Source organism: Siphateles boraxobius, unplaced genomic scaffold (genome assembly GCF_051911475.1).
Source record: "Siphateles boraxobius isolate OS27281-9 unplaced genomic scaffold, OSU_SipBor_1 21, whole genome shotgun sequence".
Classification (NCBI taxonomy): domain Eukaryota; kingdom Metazoa; phylum Chordata; class Actinopteri; order Cypriniformes; family Leuciscidae; genus Siphateles; species Siphateles boraxobius.
The window spans coordinates 3080918-3096384 of record NW_027508822.1 but is presented as its reverse complement, the minus strand read 5'-3'; the positions used below and the strand labels follow the sequence as shown (position 1 = coordinate 3096384).

The following is a 15467-nucleotide window of genomic DNA, read 5'->3' as shown; positions in this document are numbered from 1 at the left end:
GGACAGGTGTGTGTGTGTTATGAGTAGGTTTAAGGTTGGGTTAAGGTGTAAGGAATGGGTCAACAGTGTAATTGCAAATGTAATTACATATATTAATTACAGCTGTAATTACATGCAGGTATTTTCAAAATATAAGTACAATGTAAAAGCATGGATGTACACAATAAGTCCATTGTATCAAATTATTAATTTCAATGTTAGTACAGAGTACTTAAGCCACTTAATAAAAAAGTGTGACCGAAATGGTCGAAAAAAGTGCACTTTTGATGATCTGTTGTGATATTAGCACTAAAGTTTTGAAATGTACACCTTACTGAAAAATAGTACCAAAGCGAATAAAAAATTGTAAGTAAACCGAACAAGCAACACAATGTGTTAGTGATGTTATGCAGAACGATTGTGTAAATGAAAAATAAATAAAATAACATAAAAAAATTGCTCTGAGGACACTGTATTGGGTCACTTAAAAGCAACTATACTGTATTTCATTTTGATGAAATTATTTTCTCTGACAAATTTGGGGTTTCCATCACTCGTTTCTGATGCAATACTTCAAAATGTGAATAAAAACAGGGTGATGGAAACATAGCTAGAGGAAGTTACCAACCAGAGGAAGAGCTGATGATGTTTAAAGGAGGAGCTGTAACTATATATAATGAAGAGAAAGACTGACAGAAACAGAAATGTCTGATAAGTGTGATCTGTGTCTGCTGGGACTGATCATTCTCTCTTCACTTCTCACAGGTAAAGAAATCTGTATTTTCTCTAAATACATTTAGTGGAATTAGTCTGGAAAGAGTTCATTTGAACATGCTCAGTTTATTCTTGCACACATTCACGTTGTGATCTCAGAGTTGTGTATTGATACACACAGATCATACTGTATTATTCCTGAAACTGGACATAGTGTCACTCAAACATCTGATGATGAAGAATGATCTTCATATTAAGAGTGTGTCAGTGATTTGAACAGCTCTCTGATAAAGACTAATAGTTTATTCTGGAGAGTGTGTTGTTTGCTTTAAGTGAAGAAAAAATGGTAACACTTTACAATAAGGGTATATGAATAATCATGTACTAATACCTGAATTAATACTTAATTCAACATGAACTAATAATTATTGAAGGCAGACCTAATCATGAACCAATGAAGAGTTATCCATGATGATTCACGCATGAATAACGGCAGCCTTAACTACATGTTATACATGTTTGATAGTTAATGCATTCATTAACATTTATGGATAAACCTAATCAAACCAGGCGCACAGGAAGAACTGTTTTCACAGGATTGTAAATGTAACTCAAATTTTCATTTAATTTACATTTATTCATTTGAAGCATTTAGTCATTTATTTATTTTTAATAAACACTTAAAGTGGGCTATTTAAAAAGTCTTAGGATTATTTATATTTTAAATTATGTTTTTAAAACATACGTGCAGTGTGATTTCATATTGTGTGTGTGTGGAAAGAATGAATTTATATTTCCTGTCGCTGTGTAGGCTCTTTTATTGTGTACGTATGAACAGCCCAATAACCCTTTTATTTAAAGGCTTAATTTATGTCCCATAGACCAGTCCGTTGCATTACGATTGAAAGCAGTATCAATAATGTCAAAAATAATGTCAAAAATGTGATGTGCAGTCAAGTTTGTGTGTGTGTGTGTGTGTGTGTGTGTGTGGTGTGTTTGTGTGCGTGTGTGTGTGTGTGTGTGTGTGTGTGTGTGTGTGTGTGTGTGTGTGTGTGTGTGTGTGTGTGTGTGTGTGTGTGTGTGTGTGTGTGTGTGTGTGTGTGTGTGTGCTGTTTAAACGAGTGTTCTCACCGATACACTTGTTTCTTATTCAAAAGTGGTGACCTAAAAGAAAAAACATTACCCAAAATTAAAACATCTTCCCGCACCCCTGAATCAAACTGCCTCTTTTAGAAGGAATAAGAAGTATGTGACGAGTAGAAATAAGGAGTGGGCCCTTTAAGAGCTGCGCGCTCCCGGTTGAACGTCTGCATTGTCAGTCCATTCTCATCCCAAGGCGTCATCAAACTGACGCTGTTGACCATGCTTCAACATCCGACGCACAAGGCACCCTTTAGCGTCAATATGAGACGCTAACCCTACCCCAGACCTAAACCTACCCATTACGGAAGCGTCATCTAACTGACGCTAAAGGCGTTAGATGACGCGCGAGGATAAGCGTCATCTACCTGCCGCTAAAGGGTGCCATGCGCGTCGGATTTGCATGGTCAAAAGTGTGAATAAAATGACGCCTTGGGATGAGAATGCGTTGGCATTGTATACGCGCCTCGAACACCCCATGCGGGTTATTTCTGTTTGATGCTCATTTTAAGATATTTTGTTTGGTTAATAATGCTGTGGACGGTCAAACGTGTCTGAAAAACAGTTACAGGAGTTCCACTTGGGAATAAAGTGAAAGTTGTGAAATCCCAATCGCCTCCGTGAGTCTGTGGCTTCTGAAATGACTCCAGCTAAGGCCCTGTCCCAAATGACACACTCCGGACTTGTGGACTTCCTCAGAGTCCACACTTTGGTGACGTCATGTAGTGCAGACCTACAGGGCCCTTGGCGCGAGTCCACGAGGGCGCATTGAGAGGTATTTTTGACATTAGACAATAGATACATGCTTATTTAAATGATGTATTGTACATAATAATAATGTTCCATTTGAACTAAGATTACAATTTAAACACAATGAACGTATTTATAAACGTAAATAACGTATTTCAGCCGGAATCGGCCCAACTGTGCTTGCTATCTGGGTATTATTCAGCGCGCTATTATTATCCTATGTTTGAGACATCAACCACTGGTAGATGACCATAATGTTTGTATAAACTGTAGTGTAAACATAATGTTTGTAATAACTGGTAAAATGTACACCTAGGTCATAAAAACCGTAATGATACTTAAACTTAAACATTTTCTTCTCATGTTAACAATTGTCCGTGAGTGAAATGTCCTCCATCCGTTGTCTCTGATTGGCCTTACGCAAGGATTCCTGGGTAGTTAAAGTGTGTGGAGATTCAGAAGAAGCTTCAAGGGTACAGTTTAAGTCCACGAGCCCGAAAGTCCACATGAAGTGCGCCATTTGGGACAGGGCCTAAGTGAGCTATCCATAGTTTCCTCCGGACACAACGTGTTACAAGTACCCTGACTTTGAAAAAAATTTAAATAATTTAATATCATCATAGCTTGAACTTTTGATTTCAGCTTTGTCATAAACATTACTGGACGGCACAGGATTAGTTGATCCTCCTCTTCAACCGCAGAAAATACACTAATAACTGCCCTTAAAAGGTCTTATTAGTGGCGCACTATAGGTGCTCTCCGCATGTGGTTCCCCCGGTAGTGGACAGTGAACGACTGATCCCAGGAAAACGTTCCCTCACCATGTTCCCAGTTTTGGTCGTTCCTTTGTGAACTGTTCCACAAATATTCTGTGTGGGTTTTGAATAGTTATGTTGTATTTAGCTGTGCATATGTCACAGTTGGGTGAGTTTGAAGGAGAGAGAGAAACACAGAACAGATAAAGATCTTTTAAGGGCAGTTATCAGTGTATTTTCTACGGTTGAAGAGGAGGATCAACTAATCCTGTGCCGTCCAGTAATGTTTATGATAAAGTTGAATCTGATATTTGTAATGCCTAACCAGCAGAGGGAGCTCTCACCAGACACTGACTGTGATCCACGCCCTCTGCTTCCTCTACACTCATTTCCTGTTTGCCTGCCTTTTTAATCAAGGGTGTAATCCATCAGCCGGAAACTGAAGCCTCGCGGGAGCCGCCATTGTAGCAGAACTTCAACTTCTGTTAGCATTCCATTGACTCCCATTCATTTTGGCGTCACTTTGACAGCGAATAACTTTACATCTGAGGCGTCCAAAGACTTCATTTGTATATTATTTATTTCGAAAGAAACACGACAATGTATAAAAGGCTCTATTACTTTGTATCTTACGTTATGGCCCACTAGAAGCCGTTTTTGTTAAAAACAGGCTAACGATTGCATCATAATTATGCGATTTTCTGTCTCACAATAGAGACATTACCGTATAGACAGGAGGAGAAGCTCGCAGGCAATCTTTTACTGTCTATGAGGCAATCGGAGGGACATAGAGGCATAAAGTCAAGGGAGAAGCCCCATAGATAGAGAGTCCATAAAAGCAATGGGACAAAATATTTCAACAACGTTTTTGAGGAATTAGGTGATTCAGATTTGTCTTGCCACCGCTAGTAGAAGATTTACAACGTTCAGACTGTTGCCACGCTCAGTTTGAGCCTGCGCAGTCGCTCAGCCATCAGACAGGAAGTGCAATAATCAGGCTTCAGTCTTCTCCGTTGAAATCAATGGGGTTGCCGTGTCCATTTCTTTTACAGTCTATGTTTTTAATCAGAGACCATGCTTGCACTCATTGGGAAGTATTGCCAGTTAAAGCAGCACTATGTAGTTTTTCAACCTTCATAATATATTTCCAAGACCCTTGAGATGGTACATCGACTTACAATAGGTTGAATGACACGTCTGCCGTAGCCTGACAGTGTCTGTATCACTTTTACAGGCACTATGTAACTTCGGGTTTCGGGTAGTAACCCGAGCACAAAAAAAAACTACAAAATTCGACTGTTTTACGGCATACGTCACTTCCCCCACCACCCCAACTTCCTCAAATTCTGACGTGAGAGCCCAACTAGCGTTTGATACCCGTCTGTATGTTGTTGTCATGACCGAAACAACAACTAAAAGGAAGAAGGCAAAGGTTTTGTCAGAGGAGACTAAAAGAAGAAAAAGGGAGAGTGACAAATTAAAAGACCGGACGAGGATCACTATTGGAGGGAGAGCAAGACAGTTTGAAGACGGTGAGAGTGTGCGCGCGCGACCGGCTCTCTCTCTCTCTGTATGCTCGTTCTTTCAGTAACATGCACCCTGTCACAAGCGCAGCAGTCAGTCATCTATAAAGTGTTTAAAAATGTATAAATAAATCAGGGAGTCAGGGAGGCGACTAGCGCGTGAAATGTAAAAGGCTGAATAACATGGCCTGGCCATGTCACGGAATCTATCTGGTCCTCCATTTATCTTCATGAATCAAGTAATGCTAGTAGAGTAGCGAATTATCAATCTGTTAGCTACACTAACATGCTAGTTTACGATGGTTATAATAAATAATCTTTCAGGATAACTATCCTAATGTCTGCAGGCTGATAATCATGTTTGTTTATTTATTTTTCTGGTGAAAGTGTCTTGCCTCAGACTATAATGCAAATCGATTTTCAAATTTGCAGATTCATCTATAGTAGCTTGATATTATATTATTGACGATATATGGCTATTACCTACCACACAAACATTGAATTAAATTAGCATATCCGTTATGTAAAACAGTAGCCAATTATATTCATATGACATGCTGAAATATATGCCAATGTACCTGGGATGAAGACATTTCACACGCAATGCTGTCAGTCTGCCCAAGACGTGAGAACTCGTGAGAACTCAAGACGGTATCGGCTTGTCAACAAATGCACACGTGTATCCCCTGGTGTAACCATGACAAATTTTACGACAGTAGTAGAAGACAATACAGTTTCCCAACTGTAGGGGGACCCGAGAGCAAAAACCACAAAAACGACATACAGTAGTGTTGCTTTAATCCTGCCTTACCAAGCGTTTTGTCTTCTCTCTATTGCCCGCCCGTATATGATCTTGCCTGATTCTCTGTTTAACGATCCCTGGATTATCCCTTTGTTTCGGTTGCCTGTTCGGACTGATGTTTCTGCTTGGACCGCTTGCCTGCCTACTCACCGATGCCTTTTGGATCTCCCCACTGGATGTGAAACTGTCTGTCTTTGCTATCTGAAACTATCTACTGTGGTTTAGACCCGCTGCCTGCCTTCTCACATTTGTTTATGGTGACTATCTCTAATAAACTTCTGCAATTGATTCTCACTCTGCCTCTGCATCCTCATTACAATATTACATTATTTACATTTGTTTCAAAGTCAGGGTACTTCTTATTCCTTACAGGCAGTTTGATTAGGTTTATCCATAAATGTTAATGAATGCATTAACTATCAAACATGTATAACATGTAGTTAAGGCTGCCGTTATTCATGCGTGAATCATCATGACTCCAGTCGTAGTTCAGGATAACTCTTCATTGGTTCATGATCAGTTCAGGCGTTTAATCAGAGGTGTAAAGTCCAGCGGTCAGAAAGTAAAAGTCCTGCCATATGTTTATTCACACACTCATTAGTTCTCCTGAAAAACTGATAATTAGTAGAGCTGAACGATATTACAGAAAAATACGATAACTCATTATATAATAAGATATTCGATATGCGATACGATAATGCTTAAAGTGTGTAAAATAAACTTAAATGATCTTAAAAAAAATAATATATTTAAAATTATATAATACGTGTTTCTTTTTGTGACAATAAACTTTCTGAATGTGAACAGCAATGTTTTACTGTAGCATAAGAAAGTGTGTAGTTTTCACTGTATGAATTTTATATAATAATAATATATAATGTTTATTAATAAATATTATTTATATATAATCTTATCAAAACTACAAAAGTTATTCAGCCAAGAGCAGTGAGTGATTTTCTCTTTGTCTTTTGTGTATGACCTCAGTTATTGCAAGCTGTTGCGATATGCATATTGTGATAATATACATTTGCGATATTTGATCATTTTGATATATTGTGCAGCGCTACTAATTAACAAATCCAGGAGATTGGAGCAAAAATACTGAGGAGGACTTTTACTTTCTGAACCTGGACTTTACAACTCTGCTTTTAATTATCAGTAGTTAATGTAGAATTAAGTATTAATTCAGTTATTAGTACATGATTATTAATATACCCTTATTGTAAAGCGTTACCGGAAAAATAACGTATGATTTGAATCTTCTGCTTGTTATCCTGGTATGGTTTATGGTTTAATTTATTAATTAGTATCATAATGATCACTGAGATATACTGTGTTTCAGGTATCAGTGGAGTGGATGATGATCATGAGTTCATCAGTTCTGGTGTAAATGTGCGTCTGTCCTGTAATAAAGCTCTTTCTGACTGCAAATCAACTACATTGCTCTACAGCAGATTGATTCATTTAGCAGCAGTTGAACTGATTACTTTAGGGATAAAGAATAAAGACACAGAGAGACATGAGAGACTGAGTCTGGAGTCTGACTGCTCTCTGAACATCAAGAACGTCACAGAAGAAGATTATGGATTATACACCTGCAGACAATATGTGAATGGACAACAACAAGGAACTGATGCACGTGTTTCTCTGCATGTTCTTCATGGTAAGTTTATGATTATGTGGTCCATTTACTGTAAAATTCTTCCTTTAAACTCAGATGATGATTGAAGAGTCTGTGATTTGTGTCTTGTGTTCAGTTTCAGTGTCTCCATCATCATCATCATCATCATCATCATCTTCATCCTCACAGACTGAGATCAGTCCAGGCCGCTCTGTGACTCTCTCCTGTCAGTTGTATTCAGGTACTAGATTCTCCTGTGATGATCGGGTCAGTTCTGCGGGAGTTGAGCTGTTGTGGGTGAATCAGGCTGGTGTTGATCTGAAGACAGACTCCAGATATCAGATATTATCATCATCATCACATCAACATCACTGTATCATCACTCTGACTACAACACTCCTGAATGAAGATAACAACAGAGAGTGGAGATGTCAGCTTACTCACAGAAATCAAACCAAGACCTCAGTCACACACACTGTCAAGTATTCAGGTGAGAAAACACTCTTTTCTGACAGATTTGTGAAAACTTTCACAGACTGGATCTACTCTTTCTGATGACTTCATACGTTTGGCAATTGTAAAATATTAGTGGTCAAAAATCCTTATAATTCCCAATATATTTCTTACATGATAAATTGCATAAATCAGAAGAGTCTATTAAAGCCTAGTATGACCCATGTAGGAGTTCAGTTATAGGAATTATAAGGCTTAATAATGTCATTCATTCAGGAAAGCTGAAGGTTTATGGGAAGCAGCTCAACTGTGTTTCACTCTCATATAAACCAGGAATAAATGATACAGTAACATCTCTCTTCTCAACTACTGCCACTGTAAGCTGTGATGATTGAACACAAACTGCATGTCATGTTATGATCAATGTGTAAATATGATGTTAATGTCCTACAGGTGATGCGTCTGAACATTCATCTTCTGCAGCTCCAGTCGCTTCAACAACACTGACTCCAGTCAGAAGCTCAAACTCTGAGAAGAAATCAAGCCCAACTACAGCAGCAGCTCCTACACAAGGTTCATGATCACATGATCACTGTCACACATCATCACTCTCGCTTCAGTGCTTTACACTGGCTCTCACAGACTGGTTTATCATCACAAATATTATCTACATATAGTAGCTCTTTAGTCAGATTTGTCAGTGAGTTTTGATACATATAACCGGTCTTGTTCAGTCTGTATTCTGATGCAAAATAATCATAATATACAGCTAGTGTAACTCACGCCACTCCTATGATAAATGAATACAATCATAGAGAGGATTTATTAAACAACTCATCCCATGTTAGTATGTCAGAAACATGTGTTGTGTGTGGCACTACGCACATGTTGCAGTGCTACACCTTCCCGGGTTCAGTCGCAACCTCTTCTAGTGACTTCCTCCTGTGACCAATCATTTAATTGCACTATTTATGCTTTAATGAATTGTTAACACAATTACATGTGATACACCAAAAAAAAAAAAAAATGTGAACATTTTATTATATTAGGAACACATGTCCAACATTAACTCTGTCAGACCAAATTAGATATTCCAGGATCTTTATGCAACTCCATCTTTATGCAACTCCATTCCAATCATAAATATGATTTTTGCGCAGTTGAACCATTTAATCTGATGTGACTCACAGAATGACCATCCTCAAATCACACAAATGTGTTTATAAAAACATATTTTTTTCTGCGCCACTGTTTAAAGACCTCTGCAATAATCTGAATCATCAGGGATTGACATTAATGCGTGTCCACTTTTCCGGAACAAGTAAAAAAAGCACAAAAACAATCAGATTGGTGTGTGATCTGGAAAGTGACTGGTTTACCTGAGCAATGTTATATTGGTTACTCTGAGGGGCTGATCACTTATCCAAACCAGGTATTTTCACTAATTACATTGAAATTATTGTGCTGAATTTTTGTAATTGCAATTTTATTTTAATGTGTAGATTTTAATGTGTAAATACAGCTGGCAAAATTTAGGTTTCATTTATTTTAATTTCCAGGGTGTATATTGTGACAAAGGGAAACGATTTTGACAGGGTTTGATGATTTTCTACTTTAGAAAAGTTTGTCTAACATATTGGCACAATAATTTTAGTGACTTGCAGGTTTTGTCAAGTGCCATGTTGTAAATGTGATTTCACTTCACGCTGAATTTAATTGGTGCTTTTAAGAGAAACTGCCAATGTCATGTGACAGCCCACTTGTGCAAAAATTCTTCATTTTCAGAATATCAAGTGAGATATGTGTTTATGAATGTGTTCTGATCTTTTTTAAGAAGCGTACCCCTAGAAAGGGTGGATCCCACAAGTGATGTCCCAGTCATGGGGCCTCACAAAGTAACAAACACAAGTATGTGTGTGTGTGTGTGTGTTTGTTTTTATGGGCTTTGACATGAAATTGAGTTGGCTATTTTTTTCTAAATGGCCTTAAAGGAACAGTTCACCAAAAAAATGTAAATTCTGTCAGTAATTACTCTCCCTCATGTTGTTCAATCCCGTAAGACCTTCGTTCGTCTTCGGAAAACAAATTTAGATATTTTAGAATAAATCATTTCCTTCTCTGTGGGCCTCGAGTCAGTTCACGTAGTTTAACAGCGCAGCGCTTCTGTGTTTTGTACGTGACAGAGGCTGCGTTTACACTATTAACATGCGATCACCGTGATCTGATCAAGCAGATCGAATCATAAGCCAATCAGGACACGGTGTGTTTACACCTGTCCACATCAAGTGGCATCTGTATCTGGATAACAGATCGGATCTCGCATTCCCGCAACAACAAACAAAAGCATGGCTCCGGTGCAAAGTCGACCTGAACTGGTGGGCTTTCTTTTAAAAACAGTTTTCAGTCAGGATACATTTTACAAATCTTGCAAAATGAGGAGGACGAAGAGACTGTGAGATGCTGATCCGATATCATTCCCATCAGAAGTGCGTTTACACTCGTCTTCACAAGAATTTCGCCTCCTCCGAAACCTGTACGCACTGAATGACTGTGATATAAACTATGTAAATTCTGAGTGAGTGATAGTTTCCTGAACTGGAGAGTGTTTTTATGATGTGAGTGAAATAATGTTTCCATGTATTAATCTGTATGTATTTTATGAATTTCTGTAAGTATAACATCAACCTGTCCAGGGACAGCGGGTGGAAATTAGCATATTTTTGCTATAACCTGGCACAACATCTAACATATAACATCTCACACTATAGCAGTTCGTTAAATAAATGCCTTGACATTGTGTAATCATATTTCTATTTCCATCTTGTTTTTAATAGTTGTAACATCAACTACAGCAGTTGTAACATCAACTACAGCAACTACACCAGGTGTGTATGAACGAACTACAGCAGCCGCTCCTACACACACTTCATGATCACATGATCACTGTCACACATCATCACTCTCGCTTCAGTGGTTTGATCCCACCACAGTAAAATCAGCCTGAATTATAATTAATAATTCTGTAATTTCAGTATTGAAACCTCAAAGGATATTATGTTCATGCATTCAAATATGATATTTTTATATTTCCATCTTGTTTTTAAGTTTTAATGTCAACTACAGCAACACTTATTCCAGACATCACAGCAAACTCATGAAAAATAATATTTCTATTTCCATCTTGTTTTTATGCAACTACAGCAACAGCACTGACTACAGGTGTGTATGAACATCATCCTCATTTGACCGACTCATGGAGTTTTCTAGAATCAGTTTCTGAATCCTCTCTGGAGTTGTTCGAACAGCTGATCACAAATTTTATTTGTCATTAAATGTGTTTAGTTTGTAATCTACATCACTTTCTAATTCCATTCTCTTGTACATCACCTACAATCCCGTAATGTAAAAAGTACCTGTCATTAAATGTCAGACACATCATTCTCATCCAGACAATCCTAAACTATCATGTCACAATCATTTAGTTAACATATGAGGTACAGTCTGCTAGTGTACAGATATCAATATCAATTTCTATATAAATTTCTATAAAATCATCATCACAAGCATCGATTTACTTGCAGTGATTGTGACTGTTGTTGCCGCTTCATTCGCTCTTCTCCTTCTGGCTCTTATTCTCTGTGTGATTCGTAAAAAAAGAGCAGGTGAGTTTTTCATATTTTGTAACAACAGACAAAAACATCTGATAAAATAAATATGTAATTGAGACCAATTTATTTCTCTAAAAGTGAAGAGTAATCAATGAGTTAACAAAAATAATGTTTCTATTCTACAACACTAGAATTCTTCTAGACTCTTTTAAAAACGATTGTCATCTGCATTAGAGACTGTGTGTGTGTTTGATCATAAACTTTCCGTGACATTATGTTTCAGGGAACAGAAGAGGGACTGGTGACTCTGTGGTAAGTATTAATAACCATGAGTTATTAATGTCTATAAGGACTGACCCTGAAATATGACACTCTTATTAGTCAGATTAGAAAATGTCAGGGTTCTCAGCAGGAAGTTCTGTCAGTCTTGTCTTAGTTTAATGTGTGTTTGTTAGTGTTGTGTTTGAGCACATGACTCTGTCTTTATTTGTGTTGGCCATGTGTTCCTCTCGTCCCGCCTCCTAGTTTCCAATTACACACACTCTTGTTTAGTGTTTGATGAGTCCTCGTCAGTCTGAGTGTGTGTATGTGCGCGTGTGTGTGTGTGTGTGTGTGTGTGTGTGTGTGTGTGTGTGTGTGTGTGTGTGTGTGTGTGTGTGTGTGTGTGTTCACCTGTTCTTCGTCTGTGTGTGTGTGTGTGTTCACCTGTTCTTTGACTGAATATGCAATATTGCTGAATGCAATGTTAGTTTTACTCCCTGTCTCCTGAGATTCCTTCATCTGATTGATTTTTGAAGGCACAGATCTGTCCTTCAATGCCTTTGATATCCCACAATCCTGTGCTTTCCATTCTGTGACAGTTGAACTAGAAAAATGAAGATGGCGTCTGAAAGTTGCTGCTGTTTGTGTGTAATTGTACATTTTTGATGAACATTTTCCTCTTCTGATGTCATTTCTAGCGAGAAATTACTATTGTAGTAATTAAATATTCACTTAGTTTTCACCAAAGCTCGCTCTATTTTGCTGTAGATCATTAAACCGTAACGCTGCCTCAGAAGTCTGTGTGAAATCAGTGTCGTGAGGAACGTTTGTGTGCAAGCGCTGTCTACAAAGTCATTGCCTGATCGGACAGCGAGATAACAAGTCACTGCCTACGTTTTCGGATGCAGCCATTGTGTTTTCTTTCGCTCATGTTTTGCCAGTTCGTTGTAATTAAGGGGCTGTTTACACGACAACGTTTACAACCAAAAACGCAAAACTTTTTATGCGCTTTGGCCGTTCATTTTCACGACAACGCGTTTTGGGTGCCTGAAAACGCAAAGTTTTAAAAATGGGTTTCATAGTGCAAGTCTTTGAAAACACTTTCCATGTAAACAACAAAAACGTGAATCTGAGAAGACGATGACGTCATGCACATGCGTATTCAGTGGTTAAAGTGGGATTTGGTAGGTGGGGGAACCCTCAAATTTTTTTTGTGTAGGTGCAACAGGGAAAAATGACTCACCGTGGGACAACATACTGAGTATCTTGGTATAGCAATACTTTTTGGGACAAGAGTGTCACTGTGGCACCACATATCACAATACTTATTTACTTGATATTTTAATGGTTTTATTTTGGTCTTTCAACACTGATATAATGACGATACTAAGTTAAAATTGCTGAACACTGGGCCAAAAATTGAGCCCTGGCATTGTAGCCACATCAGCCCACATTAGCACAGCCCCACCCACAGACACAGACATGTGCATTTAAATGTGAGGTAGTTAGGGAGGTTCGTGGGCATGCTCCCCCGAGAAAATTTTGATTTCTCTGACCTACATATGTGCAATTTAAGACTTTTGAAGGCCAAAAAAATGGATAATAAATAATAAATAGCTTTAAAACCATGTCAGTGTGCATTAGATTATTTATCAATACCTGCTCTCTCATCTTAATCTTTCTTTTTCTCTCAGTCTCCTTATCGTGCCGTATTTCTTCCCCTCCTAAAGCCCAATTTATACTTCTGCGTCGAACTTACTCCATAGCTAAGCCGTAGGCTGTGCGTAGCGCGCATACCCTTCGGCGTACCCTGACGCGCACCTCTCCAAAAATGTAACGCGTCAATTCTACGCGGACGCAAGCGCTGTGATTGATCTGCTAGAACCCCTCCCTCGGGTTTCACATTCTCCCTCTGCATGTGTAATTGCGCGTCAACGCGACAACGATGCAGAAGTATAAATGAAAACCAACGCGTAGTGTATAGAGGCTAGCGTAGAGGCTCCGGCGTAGGTCTGACGCAGAAGTATAAATCAGCCTTTAAGCTGAACTTTGACTGATAGTCTTTTCTTTTTCGTCTGTGTCAGTGAAGAAAGTAAACATAGGCTCAACTGATGAGTTTTATGAATCATTTTCTTAGATAAGTTAATTTACTCATGGCTATCAGGTCAGTATTGCCAATAGGAGCCTTCTACAAGCTTTGGAATTTGAAAAGTAATTTTAAATAATACAAATTATAGGCTACGTTTAACGCAGTTGGTGGAATTGGCAGACGTTCCCTTAGGCGTGCGTTGTGGAAACGCGTCAAAGCATTCTCAGGTATGCAGCATTAATGCACGGACCGGTGATTTTGAACGAATATTTAATGTTGATAATGATTACATAAAATTAAAACTAATCCTGCTATTGATATCTTTCTAAGAATGCCGACCCTATAACAGTGACAAGGGAAAACAATGTCCGGCGAAATATCGAACATTAAACTAACTTTACCGCGCTCAACCACCGTGAGTGCATTTCACGCATTTATAATCACTCGCGTTCAGTTGGTCGGCCAGTCGGTTCATCTCGGGACCAGCGAGATTAGTTGATATTAATGAATCTATTTATTTAATAATTTATCTGAGGTGCCGGAACGCAGTTCCGGCCCACTTTAACCCCTGTGCGTATTTCATGCTCAGTCTATAGTGTTTTATCGCCATCTAGTGGCCTGGAAGCAGATTATAGCGTTTTAGTTGTATTCACAGATCCATGTGAATGGGGATCGTTTTGACAATCGTGTCGTCTGTACGCGGAAAACTCAAATTAATAACTACCTGTTATTAAGGCCCTGTTTACACGAGAACGATTCTGGGTGAAAACGTAAAAATATTTGATCGGATGTGCCTTTCGTTTACACGGCGACGGCGTTTTGGAGGCTTAAAAACGCAAAAAAGTGAAACCACCCTCCAGAGTGGAAATCTTAAAAACGATCCACCGTCGCGTTCCCATCTAAACAGTAAAAACGCAAATCTGCTCACTGTGGCTCTCGTCGCGTACGTGTTTACGTCACAGGCATGCGCCATTACAGGAAAATAACCCCAATATGTCGGATTATTTCCATATGTTGGACCTTCAAGTTGCCATAGCAGCTCTGATAAACGTACAAGAGTCTTTTCAGCAGTTGTACAAAATATTCTCAGATATTGGTGTTGTTGTGACGTAGTGCTTAACATTGCCACCTAGCCGCCTGGAGTGCATACTACATCGAATTTCACACACTTTTGCGTCATGATATGCACGCGGATTTGCAGCACCTGAGTAAAATATTATTGATGGATGGCATTTATTCGCTTGATTTTTTCCATATTTCCATTGATGTTTAGGAGCAGACAGATGATGTGACTTACACTGAAGTCGCTGCGTACAGTAAAAAACGAGGAAAAAAGAACAAGGTGAGCAAACACTTCCTTGATGTTGTCCATCTTCACTCAACATGATAGTTTGTTTTCTTCTTCTATGCAGTTATTCTTGATTTGTGTAATGATATACACTTCATCATGAATTGAGCTCAAACAACACGCTGTAATAATTGTGGGTTAAACAACTGTGATGTTCATTCAGGTTCGCTGTGATGATAAAGTGACGTATGCTTCCATCAGAGGAGCAAAAGCTGGATCTCAGGAGAACTGCAGTCAACTTTATGCCTCTGTGAACAAGAACAAATCAGTCAAATAATTATACAAACCCCACTTGAGCAGAGGAATATCAATCTTATATACCTGAATCCTGATGGTTTCATTCATTATTAATACTTTAAATGTCTTTTACATGTTAACAAATTGTAATTAATTGTTGTCTTTTGTTCTCTTTGTGTTCTGGCTT

General features: G+C 38.5%; 1 protein-coding gene and 1 long non-coding RNA gene across 2 annotated transcripts; both read left to right on the top strand.

The window, feature by feature from the left end:
- The first annotated feature begins 683 nt into the window (after window positions 1-683).
- On the top strand, window positions 684-10669 carry LOC143746063 (uncharacterized). Its single transcript, XM_077237779.1, has 5 exons — window positions 684-744; window positions 7006-7326; window positions 7421-7774; window positions 8191-8310; window positions 10572-10669. The coding sequence occupies exons 1-5, from the start codon at window positions 684-686 to the stop codon at window positions 10667-10669; spliced, it is 954 nt and encodes a 317-aa protein (XP_077093894.1).
- A 373-nt stretch (window positions 10670-11042) lies between these two features.
- Window positions 11043-15292, top strand: LOC143746143 (uncharacterized). Its single transcript, XR_013206456.1, has 4 exons — window positions 11043-11399; window positions 11629-11657; window positions 14969-15037; window positions 15207-15292. It is a non-coding gene; the product is annotated as an uncharacterized LOC143746143 (long non-coding RNA).
- Window positions 15293-15467: the final 175 nt, after the last annotated feature.